Raw genomic sequence first — 19,297 nt, 5'->3', positions numbered from 1 at the left:
ATAATTCTCATACTTCACAGGGACATTGTAAGTCTCTTATCATTATTTGCACAGTGCACTGAAATCCTCAAATGGAGTCAGTTGCAGAAATACAAAGTCACTTAAATATATTCCCATTGGTCCACCAGTACTCGGAGAGCCTTCAGTGCCACTGCTCAAAGGCATTCGAATGTATATTGAGGTCTACTGGACCTCACCAATTGCACAGCAATTCACAAATCAACTTATATATGACATTAACCACCAAACAATCATAAAATACTCTGATGCCCCAGCACTCATTAAGGACAAAAGTATAAATACATACAGTTTCTAGGCCAACTCAGTTCTGAAGTAGGACATTCAACAATAACATAAAACTGGACATTACATCATTTCTACCAAAGTGAAATAGCTCAATTCTGTTTTTTTCAAACTGCTCTATTACATAAATATTTTGGTCCAATGATCCTACTTTCTCCACAAAAAATTATCCTGTCCCAGTGTATACATGTGGAATTTTGGGTGAATTGGTTCATTCTGGACCAACTCAGGGAGTGTTCAAATTCAGACTCCCAATACAATGTTAGTCACAATCCTTAAGAGAGATGACCTGCTGTCCTTAATTTGTCTTTTTTTTTTTAGCAGATTATTTTCTAGTTGATACTTACAGGGTATTCAGCAACAACACCTCTGTAAATCTCATAGAACTCTTCCACATTCGCACGTTCCATGTTGAACTATGCAAAAGAAAAGGGTGAAAATGTTTGTCAAACAGCCTCAAGAGACTAAAACAATCCAGCAGACATTTAGCATACTCTTTATTTACCCTATACAGTATGTTTTTTCCCCTGTAATAGGAAGGAAGGAAGGCTTTGAAGACCTCTTTTGCTGCACAGTGCAGATAGATTTCGGATTATTCTTCAATAGCTCAACAAGTCCATACAGCTAAACAGTAAATGCATTTTCTCCATAAAGTTGGCAAATGCAGGATGTGTTCAATAAGACCATTTTTACACAGTTGCTTTTCTGCGCAAAACTGTACTCTAAGTACCAAATTCAATGAGAAAGCCCAACAGTTCAGCTTGCACTAATTGATTCTGTTAGTGGAGTTAACAGGCCTTCGCAGAGAATAACAAAGGCCCGGGCCACTTTGAGTTTAGAGGCCCCAGTCCAGCCTTAGGCCTCCAACATATCTAACTTCTCATCCACAGGGCCATACAAAACCAAAAGAATATATGAAAATGAACATGAGACATTTATTTATTAACAATTAAGTCATTATACCAATCGCATGTATATTAAAAATGTAACTTTAATTGTGAGTTTCCACTGCAAGCAAAACTCTTCATTTTAGGAATGCTTTTCTGGCTTTGCTGTGTGTAACTCATTTATAATTGAACAAAAATTTAATTTATATGCAACATCACTGTTAATGTTAGGCATTGCGAGCCCATTCAAATGCTCTTGTCCCATTGCAGAACGATGATAGTTCTTTACTTGTTTTAACAGTCTGAATGTGCATTCACCTGAAGCCACCCATGCAGGGAGACTGACAAAAATACATAATGCAATTGTGCAATTGATAGGCCGAGATCAAATATTTCTTGAAGCAGTTCTTTTGTCTTGTAGTCTGATTTAACATTGGTGGAATGTATACGTTTCAGGAAGATGATGCCGTCACAGAGAGCTCTTGAAATTTCGTTGTACCTTTGTTGAAACTGTTCAGCCTCTGAATATAGATCTTCATCACTTAGTTCACTGAACTCCCAAAAGAATCCAAAAAGGGTACAAATTTGTCATAGTGACTCAAATCGACGTGTAAGACCCGATTTGATGGAGTCAATAACAACAAACAACAACAACAACAACAAAAGACTTGATAGTGCCTTACTGCATCAGATTGAGATGTTAGGCTGCGATTGATGGAAAACCCAGTTGAAATATCAATACCCTATGCTACTGATTTGGACTCAGAAAGGATTGCATCTCATTGATCATCAGTCTTTTGACTATCTTTAAGTCGTTGTTCAATGTTATCCCTCTCAACATCTAAAGTAGCATTATGTGCTTCAATTACAAGATTAGTTTCATGGATTATTTTTAGCAGTTTCATCCACATGGATGACATTAAAATGCATTCAAATTTGGATGTAAAATTCTGAATTGACTTGAGTTCAGTGTGAGCCTGTGCTGTGAGAGTAAGAGATTCAAGCTCACAAAGCATCTCAGAGTCCAAATACTGTGCAACTGGTTTAATGCCATCAATTCATGCTGACCAGCTCATTGTTGACATGCCGTAAAGGGAAACAGGCAGATACTGCTTCAGAATTTCCCACTTTTGAGGACTGCTACTGAAGAGGTTGTACAGTTGCTGGATTGTTCCAAAGTATGTGATTGCTTACTTGCGTGATTCAGTGCAATCAATGCCGATAAGATTTAATGTATGGTTGCTACAACTGGAGAAAATACAGTTTGGATTTTGCTCAAGGACTGCTTGTACTCCACTGTACATATTGGATCCACTGTCATAGGCTTGGCTAATGCAGACTTGAAAATTTAATTTGAAATATTCCAGAATTTCTAATACATGAGTGGCAATTTCCTTTATTATCACAAAAAAGTCTTTAAAGGTGAATCTAAAACTAGACAAAGAGGTAGCTTACAGCTAAGCCTGATATGGTTATTGTATACGAGGACGGACGGACGGACGGACGGACACACACACACACACACACACACACAGAAATACAAAAATCTCCTATGCAGAGATAAACATCTAATTTAAAGGTTAAACTCACCCTCAGACCAAGCAAAATCACTTTTCAAAAATAGAATTACAACTTTCAAAACCTCTAAACTATGCAAAGACTGTAAATAGTGTTTCATAACATAGGATTACTAGTCACAGAAGCTACACCAATTATGCATATGAAAACTCGGATTTGACCGAAAAATTGGCGATGGCCTGAGGTCCCACAATGTTATAAATCAATTTTCTACAGGTATATTTAGCTTCTTTTGTTGTCTCTGTTATAACTGCAAGATGTATAATAAATGGAAATGACTTGGTAGAAAAATGTCAAAATTTGAGGCCCCTTTGTTTCCTGAGGCCCAGACCAAATGGCCCTCCTGGCCACCCTTCTGATAGGGTTTGGGAGTTAATGAACAAGTAAGCAGGCCCTGGAAGTTAAACTACTGTCTGAATTCTAGAGTCTACTCTTCAAGTTCGGTATTCAGGTATATTAATGGAAGTTATGTGGGGGAAACATTTGCTTTGCTTCTTTCCCAGCTGAAACAGCAGCTCACAAATATTAAGAGGCAGTTTTGAAAATCCAACCCTTATATTCATACTACATGTTTTATTTAAAAAATTCTAAGCAGAATATTATTATTAAAACCTAGCACTTTTCATTAGCAGCTATCGAAGTGCTTTTTAAAAGAGGTTAATATCATTATTGCTTTTTTACAGATAGGGGCACTGAGCCATAAAGTGACTTGAACATGTCCAAGTTTGTCCATCAAGGATACACCAGCCATAAATTTAAAAGAAAAAATATCTTAATGTGGATAACACTAATATCCTATCTACAAAAACACCTGCCCCCCCCAACTAAACACAAAATGAAAACAACCTTTCCCAAAAACCTTGCAACAACCATATCACTCAAGCAAATAAAAAACCCAATATCCCCAAGCAGTTCTCATCCTAAAACAGGTAGAGGGACCAGAGACTCCATGAAGTTCACTAGGTTCTCTGTTATTTCTGTTGATTTTATGTGGAAGGGACTCACATTTTATGGTAAAAAGCTGCAGTATAAAACCTTAAGACAGAAACTCATTTGCATCACAAGATGTACAGGTTGAATCTCTCTGGTCCAGCAACATTCATGGTCCGGCAGGACCACGGATGTTGCTGGGCCAGAGAGTGACAGTGGCTAGGAGTGGGGGATGTCTGGGAGTCCGATGGCTGGGTCCATCAGAGGAGCTGGGCCAGCGGTCAGGAGAGGAACCAAACTGGCAGCATGGCAGCCGAGAGCCTGGTGATTGAGACTGGCAGCAGCACTGGACCAGCAGCCCAGGAGGAAGGAGCCCAGCGATCAGGGCTGGAAGTGGAGCCAGGCCAGCAGTCAGGACCAGCAGTAGAGCTTGGTGGCCGGAGAGGAGCCCAGCCTAAAGGCTGGCAGCCCCCGGGAGAGCCGGGAGGCTAGCAGCAGAGGGACTGGAATTGACTTCCCTTGCTCTGGCAAACTCTCTTGCTCAGGATCGGTCAGGTCCCGAGGATGCCAGACCAGGGAGGTCCAACCTGTCAGGCTTCCAACATTCTTCCCAATACAGTCTTTAATTTGACAGTCCATGTTCCTAAATTGAGATTTCTTTTTTAATTAAATAAAATGGTAATCATGCGACACTGTTCTAGATCCAGTTAAAATAGGAAATAGAAACATATGAAATGTACGAGGATACTTACCAACTGCAAAGCCGAGATTTCAAATCCCGCATCAAAGATGGTTTTTATGATCTTTCCAGTTAGCCCTATGGAGATACAAACACACACATTCAATCAAATAATGAAATTCACAGTATATAGATCTAGCTGTTACTGCACATACTATCTGTTTTCTTGTCAAAATATGGCATATTTTCATCTCTGTAAAACTGAAGTATGCAGCAGAGCAGAATTCAGACTTCCTAACCTTTGTGAAACCATCCTTTGGAGGGGATTCTCCAAGTGACTATTCATTCAGGCTATGTCTAGACTACAAAGAAAAGTTGGAAAAAGATATACAAATTGCAAATCACAATTAGCGTATCTTTTTCCGCTTTTCTTCCGAAAGGGGCTTTTCTGAAATTTGGCGCATCTACATGGTGCCAAATTTTGGAAAAACCTGCTCTTTCGTGCCATCCCTTCTTACTTGTACAACAAGGTTTACAGGAATGGTGAAAGAATGCATCCGCTTTTCCGATTTTTTTTTCCTCAGAAAAGCAGCTGTGTTCCTTGGATGCGGCATTGCTCTTCCGGGATATCTCTGGTATCCCGGAAAAGTGCTGCAGTCTAGACGTAGCCTCAGTCGTGGACATAACCTTTTGCAGAAATGTGTGAATAATGTGATTGGTGAACTCCTGGCCAAACTGAAGTTAATGGTAAAACTCCTGTTGGCTTCACCCTTTATTTGCACAGAAAACTTCATTTATATAAACATCCATTTACAATATTATTCAGATTGCAAGCTCTTCAGGATAGGGACTATCTACTAGGGTGTGTGAGTACAGCACGATGGGGCCCTTTCTTTGTTAGTCTGTAGACTCTACTGTAATAAACATGATTAGTTAATGTGTATCCTGATGCACCTTTTAGGGATGTAAAATTCCAATCACTTAGTTAACCAGTTAAATGTGAGGTTAACCGAATGTTTAACTGGTTAACAGACAAAAATGGGATCTCAGGTTCCCACTCTCAGCTCTTCACAGGACTGTCTGCTGGGGCTGGCTCCCAGCTTGGCTGGAGCAGCCCTCTGGCCTTGGCAAGCTGCAGGTGGGGGCTGCTCATAGGGGACCGGGTAATTGGTTACCTGGTCACATCCCAAGTTCACAAGGGTACTATCACAGAATTACAACAGAGAAAAATAAAGTCCAACACATTTTGGAGCTCATTCTTGCATACACTGACTACTGAGGATACCTACCATGAATAAACCCACTGAAAAGGGATGAGATGGGACCTGTGCTCACAAGATCATACCCTCTGATAAATTACGTCAGTCTAACACGCAATGCAACAGAAGGCAGAACTCAGTAGAAACACTGTGCCCACAGAATGAACTCAAATGGTGCTCTAGAACCTCCTATATCTCTGGAGCACTTCACATAGTTCTAAGAGTTTCCAGACACTGCAGCAGCCCCTGCCTGCAGGGCAATCGGGCCTGCCATGGACAATTTGGGGGAAGTTGTTCAATTTATGTTTTCCCCCCAAATTTCCCATTTTCAAAATGCAACCTATTTTTATTTTTGAAGGAAAACTGGAGGTTTTGGCTTCTGGCTACGGGGCAGCGGATTGGAATTTCGGCATTTAGAAATTAGTGGAGACCAAGTTTTGGGCATTACGGTATATTTTAATACGGTGCCTCACAAACATTAATAAATGTATCACAACAACACTCCTGTGAGATTTGTAAAATTGGGATAACATCTACCCTATGGAAACTGAGATACACAAGGATGAATGTGCCCAATGTCACACAGGAAACTGGTGGCAGAATCAGAAAAAGAACCTAGATTTCTGATTATGGCCCCTCCTTTACCATAGTATCTAAGCACCTCCTAATTTTTAATGTATTTAATCTCACAACACCACTGTAAGTAGGTGCATTTTATCCACATTATACAGATGGAGAACTGAGGCACAGACATGTAATTGGTATGTCTACACTGCAATGTAAACCCAGGGCTCAGATTCAGGCTTGATCTCAAACTCCATATCCATCCACAAACGCATCTCTCAGACTTGGTCTCAGACCTAGGATCCCAGAATACCGTGGAGGTGGAAGCTACAAGACCAAGTCAAGACCAGACCCAGGGAATGAACCTTACTACTTTGCAGTGAAAATTCAGGCTAAATTACTCGCCCAATGTCACTCAGAAAATCTGAGACAGTGTAGGGAATTGTCATCATTTCACATCCAGCAATTAAGGGATTACAGGACATCTACAGAGGGAAAAGAGCAAGGAATCCTCCATCCCCTAAATTCCTGCAACCAACAGTCACATTTTTGGGAGGCAGCCAGGAAAGAAAGGCAAGGAGGAGAGAAACAGCAAAGGTGGAGCTACTTGTTATGATATAGCTGCTATACATTGGCTGAAGATCTTTTACATTTTACCAATAAATAATGGTTAGCTATTCACTAGACTATCTGGTTGACTCTCACACTGTTTGATTAAAATATTTATCACATATCTGGGCCCGTCAGTTACATAGACTTGTATCCTTACTGGTTTTAAATGCAGTTAGTAAAATCCATGTCCTACCATTCAACTTTGTGTTGTTTCTTTACTAAGGTTATCAACATTTTGCTCATCTGGGGAAGAGAAGACCATCTACTTAGTGAGAGGGGATCAGATGTGTTCGGAACACTTGAACACAGTTAATTTGGCACAAAGTTCTTTAAATAACGAAATGTGAAGGAGTTACTAATGTGTACTTCCCCCCCATGGCACTTCCTGATTTCATCCTAGCTGCAGAATTTCTTGTGCTTACAGAAGGATCACTCATTACTACAGCATTTCAAATGTTGAACTGATAGAATTAGTTTTACTGGGCCATGGCATCCTCTCCTATAGTATACCGTCAGGAAGAATTTCCCCCGAAAAATCTGTTCATGATAATCCTTCAACTATTCACTCAGAGTAAGAGGGTTAGGATTGCCAGCCACAGGGCAAACTTATAAATCTGACAAGGCAGATCATTTAACCAGTTTTAAACTGGATATTCCTGTTTTTTTCAAGGTTTTTCCTGTCCAGCACAGATATAAAACTGGCCATGGTTTTGTCTGATGATTTGGTGTACAGAACAGAGGATGCTGTTTTGAAAGTTTCGCTGCTCCATCCCTGCTTCCATGATCTCACATACACCATGAACATGGCCAGCGGGTTCACACCACCACTATGCTTATATAGCATCTTATGTCTTCAGAGCACTTCACAGATATCAAGCTGATCACTTCTCTGAAGGGAGACATCTCCACGTAGTGGAAACTGAGGCTCAAAGAGGATAGTGATTTCCTGAAAGCCTGACAGCAGATTAGTGGCAGAGTAGGGACTAGAACCCAGCTCCTACTTCCCTGCTTTAACTATGCCCTTTTCCTTATAACAGTACACTTACAGAATATAAATTCAAGGAAAAAAAACTCAAATAGATAGCAACCCTAGAGCAATAGAGTGGCAAACTCTTAGGCTACGTCTACACTGGCCCCTTTTCCGAAAGGGGCATGCTAATTTCACAGGTCGTAATAGGGAAATCCGCGGGGGATTTAAATATCCCCCGCGGCATTTAAATAAAAATGTCCGCCGCTTTTTTCCAGCTTTTAGAAAAGCCGGAAAAGAGCGTCTACACTGGCCCCGATCCTCCGGAAAAAAGCCCTTTTCCGGAGGATCTCTTATTCCTACTTTGAAGTAGCTTTTTTCCGGAGGATCGGGGCCAGTGTAGACGCTCTTTTCCGGCTTTTCTAAAAGCCAGAAAAAAGCGGCGGACATTTTTATTTAAATGCCGCGGGGGATATTTAAATCCCCCGTGGATTTCCCTATTATGACCTGTGAAATTAGCGTGCCCCTTTCGGAAAAGGGGCCAGTGTAGACGTAGCCTTACAGTTCAGGTCCAGGGTTTCAGCCAACAAGCACAGAGGAAGGGGTTATGTGCTCACATTTCTGAGTGTATGCAGGTGGGAAGGAAGAATTAAGTCATTTCTGCAGCTTACTTTTAAGACTTTTTAAAAAAAAAAGAATAACACTTTAAAATCCAGGTGAATAGTGAAATGAGCTACTTCTTAAAGACTCTCCAAATAGGGACAGTACATATTTAAGTGCAGTAAGCAGCCAAATCACATCAAACCTGCAGATTAGGGGCTAGTCAGGATTAATTTTCAGTGACAACGTACAAAAGAAATCATGGGCATTACTAAATACAACGGGAGGAATTTAACACTAATCCTAGCAAATATGCATAACAAATAACCTTCAGCATAAAAACTGAGGGAAAGCTTTGTCTCCTAGACAGCATTAGGTTACTAGGCACTAACAGTGGACAGATAATCTTGCAGCACATTTTAATCAGATGAACAGATGAGGCCTTAGATCTCATTGGTTGCGGTGGTTTTCAACAATTGCTACCCTGTAATATACAAGGATCATTTTTCAATCATATATAATACAGGAGAAGCGGAGAACATCAGATTTCATAAGGTGATATAAATGCTTGCAAAACAATTGGAACAACTTGTCTGGCTTACAGGCACCACATATTAATCTAATAATTGAATTGTCAATTCTCTGGTCTACTAGCCAGTAGCCCAACTCTGGGCAGTCACAGGTAGTGATGCTGTGTGCCCTTCACTTCGTCTTAGATTTGCCATCCAACTTCAGCTTCTCACAGAATACCAGTCATTTGTTAGGGAGAGTGTCATCTAGATAAATCAGAATAGTCTTCTCTTCTCCCTCCTCCCTTCGTTCACTTGTCTAATGCTATGCTCTCAGTGTAACACATTTCACTTGTGCGGTGTCTCTTTTAAAGGGAAAAATAGTTTCTGCAAAGGAACATGGATCACAGTATCAGCCAATTGGCAATTTTCATCTAGTCCAATCTTCAGAGCCAGAGGTCTCAACAGAAAGGACTGGAGGATGACAATTCCATTCCACTGCAACTTTTGAGGTTTCGCATGTTTTGTTCTCATTCACCAGTGGAATGAAATCAATCCCTTTTGAATGTTTTTGCAAAAATGGAATTGTGTTGGGGTATGCATCTGTCTTCTTTTGTCTGCAGTTTAGGTGCTCACCTGGGCTGAGACACCCAGGTTCAAGCGCCTGCTGTTACGTGATTCAGCACAGCACTTTTCATCCCAGCTCCCTCATTAGAAGAAAGCTCACCTGAGCTAAGGTGGTCTGGGCTAGTATAAACCCAGGAAGCAGGCATCGCATGAGTGGCCAGAAAGAAGTTTGTGTTCACCCTCTGTTTAGTAGAGTGGGAAATAAACCTGGGAAAAGCATAGAACTCTGGGGCCTGACCAAAGGAAAGGGTATACCCTGAAGAGAGCAGGGTGGAGAAGAAAGCCTATGGCACATGGGATAGGAAGCAAACCAGAGAATAAACACCAAGGTTGGGACCCCCACAGACGCGGACAGTGTTGTACAGTCCTTGTGCTGAAACCTGGAGTAAAGGTCAGGCCCAGTGTGACGGGCTACACTCTCCCCATACTGAGCAGGAGGGGGTTAATCCAGCCCTAGGGGCTGAGAAAGCTACCCCCCCTTTCTTTGCCTAATTGGGCATGCTCAAGTCGCACACCTATAAAAAGGAGCAGCTCAGCTCAGATGGGGCTGAAGGCTGGAAGAAGAGGACACGCATTGCCAGCTCCAGGCAAATTGCAGTGACTACCCAAACGCTGAGGTGCTACCACACAGGCCGGAGTCCCAACGCTCTCAGGTTATGTCTACGCTACAGCATTATTTCAAAATAGTTATTTTGAAGTAATGCATCTAGACACAAAATGCATTTCGAAATAGCGTTTTGCTCTTTTGAAATAGCGCATCCACACTGACAAGACTCTGAATCGCATTTAAGGCCAGCCGGAACCGATTCTGGCAGGGCATCAGGTCAGGAGTTAGCCTTAGGCAGCAGCCACACAAGGTATCTGAGACCTGTGCTTAAAGGGACCGTCCCCCCCCCCCCCCCCCCGACAGCTGGTTCTAAGGCTTCCCTGCTTGCTTGCCTACCTCACTGAGGGACAACAAAGCATTTTTTTCTCTGCGTGCTCTGGTTGCCCTCACTCATGACACCACAGCACTCTGCAGCATGGAACCGGAGCTGCCCCTAGGCACTCTGGTGCTTCTCCTGGACGCACTGCTGCAAGCCTGGCAGAACGTTCTGCAGGCAGTAACAGTCTCCCTGGTATGCCCCACTGGGGACTTGTGCCTCATTCCTCCCTCACGTCCTTCCACTTACCCCTCCCTAACCTCCCTTCCTGATGCACAATAAAAGACACGTGTTCATTACAACAAAGCCTCTTTATTGAACAAAACCGGGGGGGGGGGGGGGAGGGGGAATGAAACTGAGGTGAGACTGGGGAAAGAAGGTGGGAGAAGGGAGGAGGAAGGGTGAAAGAGGGGAGGGGGTAACCTGGGAGGAGGGAGCTGGCTGGGGGAGGCAAGGGGAAGGGGAAGGAGAAGCTCAGGGTTGGGGGTCTTGCCAGTCCAACTGTCTCCCAGCAGCATGGTTGTAGGGGCATCGGCATCCCTGGGAGTGTGGGGAAGAAGAAACAGGAGAGGGAGAAGGAGTGGGAGGAGGAGTGGTAGCTGGGGAGGCAGCAAGCTCTGTCGCAGGGTCGATGACCACCTGGGGGGCATGGACCAGTCTGTCCCCCAGGATGCGGTCCATTGCATCAAAATAGGGGTAGGGGTCTCGGTCTGCCCCTGGTTGGGAGCTGCCCCCTATGGCCCTGGCATATGCCTGCCGCAGCTCCTTGATTTCGATGCAAACCTGCTCCTAGGTTCGCATGTGGCCTTTGGTGGACAGGCTGGCAGCCATTCGCCTGTAGACGGTTGCATTCCTCCATTTACTGCAGAGATCATGGGCATTGCAGGCATTCCCCCAAACCTGAATTAGGTCCCTGATCTCTGCACTGGACCAAGCAGGCACCCGCCTTTTCTGGCCCCTGGCAGGCTCCTAGGAGCTGGCAGACTGGTCCTGGAGAGTGGTGGAGGGCTGGCTGGCACTGGCTGCCTGGCTCATGCTGGGGCCACTGGGTCAAGTGCAGCAACTGCTGGCTCTGGGCTGGCAGGCTTGGAGTTGGCACAGGCACTGTGGCAAGAGTCTACCCCTTTAAGAGCTCCGGCGGGGGGGGGGGGGAAGAGGGAGGAAGAGGAGTGTTCTTGGTTGTGCCCAGAGTAGCCACCAGGGCCCCTGGGAAGGGCTGGAGGCCCCCTATTTCGAAATAAGCGTCTACACAGTGCTTATTTCAAAATAGGTGCTATTCCTCACGGAATGAGGTTTACCAATTTCAAAATAAGCCCTCCACTATTTCGATTTAATGTCAAAATAGCGGTTTGGCTGTGTAGATGCTGGTAAAATTATTTTGAAATAACTTCGCTGTACAGTCATACCCTCAGGGATTTCACAGGTTCCAGAAGCAAGGAGGAGAAGACAGAGCCCAGATAAAGGAGGGGAGACAGAGATTCATAACGGACCTGAGGCAATAGTAGCAGAGAGCAGTCCAGGGAAAGTGCCAGCTACATGATGAGTGTGCCAATAACAGGGAGTCAGGGTGCTTCAGTTAGAGCTTTTCCCTGCTGACTCAATGGCTAAAAAAAGCCACTAACAGGGCCCTGGACCCCTGTGTTGGGGAATATAAATCCATCCCCTATCTCCTGTCCCTTGAGAGGGGACCACATTACACCACAAGTGGGGGCAAGTTACTGACTTGGGACTATTGAACTGCACTGCTCTGTGAATAGGAGTGAGTCACTGACTGTAGCCACTGGGTCACACTACCCCAAAAGCAGTGGCAAGTTACAGACTCTGACCACTGGGTCACCCTGCCCCGTGAACTGGGGGGGGGGGGAGATTTACTGACTTTGGGGGGCAAAGGCCAATCAGGCGTAGAATTGTGGGTGGAGTTATAGAGGAGCAAAGGCAGAGAATTAAAGAGTGCCAGAAGTGAGACAGGCATCCTCACCCCGCACTTGCTGGTGTCTTCTCCCTATCCATGTCACACCCAGGTTTCCCTACTTACCACTGAGGAAGTGACACCAACTGTGTGTGTGTGTGTAACAGAAACTCTGATGGACTATACCCCAGAAGGGAGGAATGCTGAGTGACCTGACAAGAGGGCAGAGTCACACAGAGAAGTCTGGTTTTCGGTCTCCTAATATAACTGCCTTTTCTATTTATAGAAATAGATACTCTTTTCTTATTCTTGTTAAGAATTTGGCCTCAATGCTTACCTGAGGCTAAGAATTCCACAGGCTAATTGTATATTGTAAGAAAGTATTTCCTTTATTTATATTGCTGTAGCACCTAGAAGCCCCACCTACGGGTGAGGATTCCACTATACTAAGCAGCGTGCAAACACAAAACAAGGATTGTCTCTGACCAAAGAGCTTGCAGTCTACAAGACGACAGACAACAGATGGATACAGACTTACTGATGGTGGAGTACTAGGAAACAGTGACAATACTGGTCAGGATGCGTGCCAGTCATCTCAAAACATCAGTGGTCTACACACTGTCAAGTTTTTTTGGAAAATAAAAGTTTTGAGGTGAGATCTGAAGGAAGATAATGAGGAAGCTTTACAGATGCATGTGTAAAAGGTTAAGTCAAGGATAACGACTAGGTAATGGACCTGCATGACAGGACTGTGATGTTGTCCATACTGAGAGGATTTGGGAAGGAGCACTTAAGTGGGAAAACAAGCTGTGTTTTAACCACATTGAACTTGAGCTGACAACTATAGAAACCCGAAAGAAAATGTCAGAGAGATGAGCTGACAATTCTATTTCATTTTCATCAAACAAGTCCTGGGTTCTTGTGTTAGGAAAAAGTGGAACAGAAAACCCTGGCTTACCTTCTTTGTGCTATTCATTATTATGTGTGATTTTATCGCATTCCTTCTTACTCCTCTCTGAAGTGAATAGTCCCAATCTTTTAAATCTCTTTTGTGATAACTTTTTTGAGATAGAGTAAACAGAACTGAACAAGTATTCAAGGTGAGGGTACAAAATTAGTATATATAAAATGGTATTCTAATATATTCAGACTGTTTGTCTTTCTATGAACTCCTAAACAATAAGAACTAGGATAATCAAATTTGGTATGCAGGTCAGGCTTTGGTTGTGCCAGAACAATGGGATGTGCCTGGATTTCGAATGTTTCTCATAAAATGGAAATGGAGTGGTACGGTAAGAGGGAATTATACTGTGAAATGACAACAGAGGGGCAGCAAGTACCCCAGTGGCTTCCCACTGGCTGGCAGCAGCCAACACCTTGGCCTTCCCCAAGGAACAGCTGCCACCTGCTGTGCAGCCTCACCACCCTTGAGACAGCCCCAGGGAACACTGATGGGAGGCTTGTGTGGCCCCTGGAGAATGCTGGCAGGTGGCCTCCCCTGTCCCTGGGCTGGCCTCTGAGCGAAGCCAGTGGCCAGGGTGTTCACCCCCTCTGGTCAGTACCGGGATGAATCCAGAATCTGGCATGCACCTCTCGCCCTCCCCCCTGCCCAAACTCCGGGCCAACCCAGGGAAAAATCAGCAGTCAGGGTGCCCAGCCCCACCCTTACCCCAGGCCGAATCTGGGGAATGTCAGTTAAGTCTTCTAATCTACTATATGTTTGAGAGTTTGTCTGTTTACTTGTTTAAGAACTTCTCTTAAACAGTAAGAGCTAAGACCATCAAATTTGGTGTGCAGCTTCCTCTTATCATAACTTAAAGAAAGGTCAGCGATTACTTCTCATAAAACCATACAGAAGAGAGACAGAAGGTGAAAGGGGCTGGCTAGTGGTGCCACCCAAATCATTCGGGACTGCTCCAGCACTGAGTCTCCCACTCCCCAGACACCTTTTAGCGAAGGCAGAGGTATTGAAGCTTTCTCCCCACAATTCATATAGGTACATTGCTGGCTGTTCTCCTTTGTTAGTGAGGGAGGGGAAAGTGCAGTTTGCTGCATTCCTCACTCTGGCCAGGGAGCCCATTTACACACACAGAGTTTCATCCGATTCTTTAAGCTTCCTAACATGTTATTTTCTCATTTGAATGCTACTGAACACTGAACAGAGAACTTCACTGAGCTATGCACAAAATGATACCCACATATCTTCCCACAGTCGTTACACATTGGAATGAGTACACAATTATTCATTCACCTTACTTTATTAAATGTATTACCTTGCAATTGTTAATAACGAATCTCATCAGCCTCTGAGCTGTCAACTGACCTAGCTTTACTAGAGCTCACTGAAGTTCCTCACTGTTTTCTCTAGCCTTTGCTGCCCTACATACTTTGATATCCTCTGCAAATTTTGCCATCTCCTTGTTCATGAACTTTTCTGGATATTAATAAATGCATTATAAACATTGATCTTAGTAGAGATTCTGTGACAGCCCCTGTTCATCTTTTGCTACAGTAAAAACTGACAATTTATTCACAGGCTTTGCTTTCTGTCTCAATCAATTTCTGATCCAATACTTTACCTTTCACCCTGTCGTTTTGGCCCAGATTAGGAAATGTCATTTAAAGCAGATGCTTAGTGTTAAACACACATTTAAGTCCATTTTTTTTCAGCAAAGCAGTTAAATTGTTTGATATCATCAGTGGGTGTAGGGTCATTTGGAATAACTGCTTCATCAGGAACAGAGGATGAATTATCATTTGATGCTATATCAGATTGGTGGATGGTTGGGTCATCCTCAATCTGTCCTTCCTTTAGATCTGAGCCCTTAGATGGGGATTGTGATGCATCTTTGTGCATGAAGGGCAGTGACCTTGGTGTACATGTAGGTGGTGCAGTGGAGGTGTGTCGTGGTGCCCAATAATTGTAGGGGGACCACTGGCTACAATGAGTGTCATAGTAATGACAATCAGTGTGCCACAGGGGATGTTGGTAATGCAGTGATCTGTATGCCTCATCATGTGCGTGTGCCTTATCTGGGGAGGAGTGCTGTGAGGAGAACATGCTCCCTGTATCCCAGTGGTAGGCACTGAATTGTGATAAGGACGGTGAATGTGGTGAGCCCCTTGTTCATAGTGGGGATCATGAACGGTGTCGTGGTGAAGGCTCAGGGGCGGACAGGGTCCTAGACCCCCTGTCATGTCCTGGTGGCAATTGTGTTTTGCAACCTGAGGATTGGCGATGGAATGCAGGCTTGTAACCCATTGCCACACAAGTTGGCCCCTGTGATGGTGGCATGGGTGTAGCCGTGACCCCAGAAGATCTAGAGTTCATGGGCGGTACTAGGGGGCGGCTAAAGCTAGCCCTATCGGTTTTCTGTGCCATAGGCGAAAGTTGTACCAGAGGTTGGCAACGTGCCGGGGATCGTGAACGTGCCCACGGCAAGCCAGGTGCCCTTAATGCCAGTGGTGCTTCTGTCACCACAGGGCCTTTGCTAAGTGCCCTTTTTGTGGTAGCTCATTTTGATGGCTGTTTCAAGTGCAGCTTTGAGCCCATTATTGAGGAGGCTCTAGACTTTGCTGTACCTGAAGTAGGTTCTGAGCGTGTTCTCTGAGGAGAAGGGCTTAGATGTTTTCCCTGAGAAGTTGCATTCGAGCCCCCATTGCCTCCTTGATAATTATGGGGGTCCAGGGCTCTATCCATGGACTGCATGCACACTGTGGGCTCCCTTTCTTTGCGAGCTCTCGTTGTGAGGCTACAGCAATGGACACATTTCTGAGGTATATGTGTCCTCCCCAAACAGTGTATACATTCGCTGTGGGCATCAGGGGCTAACAATTTGTCGGCATTTGCTGCATCTTTTCTCCTTAGGGAAGTCTGGTGTGTCTCCCAGAAGCTATATGAGCTGTACAAGCAGCTGAGACTGTTTGTGGGTCACTGGTTTCTGTTTTTTTTGTTTTGTTTGCTGAGGCTTGCCGCTGTGCGGCGGTAAAAACTGGCGCTGGTGGGTTTTTTCGTATATTTGTTTGTTTTCCGTATAAAAAGAAGGTAGTCTAAACTGATAAGGTAGTTCTGCTTTGTCCTGTAGAGCACGCTGAGGAGGAGAGAACTGAGCTCTGTTTGTGGCCGAGGGTGGCGAAGAAGGAACAGAGGAGAAGCGGGCTGCATGCGCTACTTCAAAGGTGGGAGCGCTGCTCTCCGTTCGTGCATGCGCAGCCCTTCCGATCACTGCTCTCAAAGTCTCCGATCTATGGTGCCAGGACAAATCTGACACCAACTGTGGAGCACCCACGGGGACACCACTCGAAGAAGAATCTATTATTATTATATTATTGTAACACCTAGGTTTCTAGGATCAGATCAGTTCACAATGGAGTTGCTACTGACCTATTTATAATGTACACTTAACATTTGTGTAAAATCTCTCTCTCGCACTTCCCCATCCAGAAATGATTTTTTTTTCTTGTGTGGCAAACTGCCAGAACAATTATGATGGGTCTTGCAGTTTCCCCTTGTTATAGGTCATAGTGCCACCTCTTGCCCCATTCTTGGGCATGGAGGACTTCGCTAGTGTCCTGGTGGGATAGAGAAGGGTAGGTTTTGCTTGAGTAGGGTTTTTCTTTCCTTGGTAGTCTGATCATGTGGTTAACAATAGCACTCCTCCAAACTATGGTCAGCAATCCTTTCCTCCTCTGTCTGACTGAAGAAGGGTTTTTTATTAGGTGCCTGGCAGGGCTTTAACTTGCTCCAGATGCTCTAATTAACCTCTTGTAACATCTCCTCAGTACACAAAGAATAAGGCTCTGATCTTCCCGCAGTCGATGTATCTCTCATCTATCACTCTCCTGTTGCCATCTGGCCCTGCAGTATCACACTTGGGAGGAAAAAATTCAGAACGATCCATTCAGCCAGTTTTGAGTTATCTATTTTTTTTTAAAGCACCTATCTGAAAATATTTTCTATACATTTTCTGAGAACTCAAGAAGCTTTTTTAAATTTGGTATGTACCCAGTCCTTCATGAGGACTGCATGGTTTTCTTTCTTAGAGGAAAAACAGTTTTGAAATGGCATACAGTATTGTCACATTATTGCAGAGTTTCTTCCTTCAGCAAAAACAGACAGAGGTTTGGGTCTCTGTACAGTCATAGAAATGCCCATCCTAATTGCATTTCCATTTTCTTTTGCCCAGTTATGTAAGCCATTTTATTTTAATTAAGTTAATAGAAGAACTGTCATAAAGCAATGAAAATAGCATATTTTCTCAGTAGTGGCTTCTCTCTTTTTCAGTATGACTTCCTATATGATATGCCAAGGATTACTAAATATTTGCTTGCAGTCAAGTGTACAATCTTGCTCTCATTCTGATATAGCACTGCAACAGATTAAGTACCCCCCCTCTCATCCTCCAAAGTCCTCTTTAAACGCCGACTTCATTTGCAAACCCCTCTCTATAATTCCTCCCCAGATCATATTTCTGCACATTCTTGAGAGTCAATTGTTGTTCTCTGCATTGTTTGTGTCTGGGGGTACGTCTAGACTACCGCGTTTTGTCGATGGAAGTTTTGTCGACAGATACTGTCGACAAAACTTCCGTCGACAATTTGCGTCCAGACACATGGAGTTCTGTCGACAAAGCAAGCCGCTTTGTCGACAGAACTCCGTAGTCTGGACGCAACGTTACAGGCAATAACACCTTCTGTCGACAGAACTCTGTCGACAGAAGGTGTTTTGCCTCGTAAAATGAGGTATACCAGCGTCGACAAAACTGCGGAGTTCTGTCGACGTTATGTCGACAGAACTCCGCGGTAGTGTAGACGCTGGTATTGTTTTGTCGACAAAAGTCCACTTTTGTCGACAAAACTAGGTAGTCTAGACACACCCTAAGTTAGATTTGTCTTTGTAGCAGGGAACTACTCAAAACAAAATAAGCAGAAAGGGTATTTTATTTTAAAGTTTCTCCATCTACTAAGTAAAATAATACTGATGCTTATCTGCTTCACTGTGTCAGGAAGATTACTTAATGTACAGTGTTATAAATGTGTAAAGCTTTAAATTATTTAATAAAAAAATAGGAAAGAAGGCTTTGCTGATGTCCCTGTTATGATTTATCATCTATTCAAAACAGGCCAAGGTGAACTGATGTCACCTTGTTGCAGAAGATGCTTTGTGATGTGTATGTGAGAGCGATTCTGCTCCCTTTGTTTTCTATTTAATTGCATTCTCAGATGAAGACTACCTCATAAATTATAAGGTCAGCAGGAATCATTGTGATAATCTAGTCTGATCTCCTCTACTACACAGGACATAGACATCCCTAAATTAATTATTGCTTCAACCCTAATAGCTGTTGTTGAACTAAAGTGTATCTGTTTGAAAAACAGCCAATCTTGATTTTAAAAAGTGCCACTGATGGAGAATCCACCACTTCTTATAAATTGTTCCCATGATTTTTTTATCCTCACTGTTAAAAATTTGCACTTTGTTTCTAGTCTGAATAAGTTTAGGTTCAACTTCTAACCATTGGATCTTTAGACCTTTGTCTAAACAGTCCTTTATTATGCATTTTTTGTTCTATATTTAGACACTTTTAGATTGATCAAGTCACCTATTAACAGTCTTTTTGTTAAATTAAATAGATAGAGCTCTTCGAGTCTAGCACTATTCAGTATTTAGCCTGCGAGTCTAGCACTATTCAGTATCTAGCCTGCTGACAGTGGGTCATGTATCATTTTTGTATCTGAATTTATGAATATTGACTATATCTGTATTTAACATGTAGTCACACCAGGATGATTTCCGCTAGACAAAATGCTTCCAGTCTAGATAGCAGGTTGTGAAGGGCCTATTGAAGGTAGTGGGCCATTAGAAAAAACAATGTACCTTAAAAGATTATTCCCCTATCAGGTGAGGCTTCCTGAGAAAGCTCTAGACAGCCTGGGCTGAAATTCTAACC

General features: G+C 43.5%; 1 protein-coding gene across 3 annotated transcripts in view; it reads right to left on the bottom strand.

Annotated features, from left to right (window-relative positions):
* Positions 1 to 19,297, bottom strand: part of NME7 (NME/NM23 family member 7) — a 175,736-nt gene that overhangs the window by 65,751 nt on the left and 90,688 nt on the right. For all 3 annotated transcript variants that reach the window (XM_075907002.1, XM_075907007.1, XM_075907016.1), the window contains exons 8-9: positions 4,451 to 4,515; positions 651 to 719 (exon numbers count right to left, since the gene is read on the bottom strand). In XM_075907002.1, coding sequence (XP_075763117.1) covers positions 651 to 719; positions 4,451 to 4,515 — 134 coding nt within the window. The remainder of the gene's footprint in view (positions 1 to 650; positions 720 to 4,450; positions 4,516 to 19,297) is intronic.

This window comes from Pelodiscus sinensis, chromosome 1 (genome assembly GCF_049634645.1).
Source record: "Pelodiscus sinensis isolate JC-2024 chromosome 1, ASM4963464v1, whole genome shotgun sequence".
NCBI lineage: Eukaryota > Metazoa > Chordata > Testudines > Trionychidae > Pelodiscus > Pelodiscus sinensis.
Note: the sequence above shows the minus strand (reverse complement) of the source record. Positions and strands in the feature narration are given on the sequence as shown.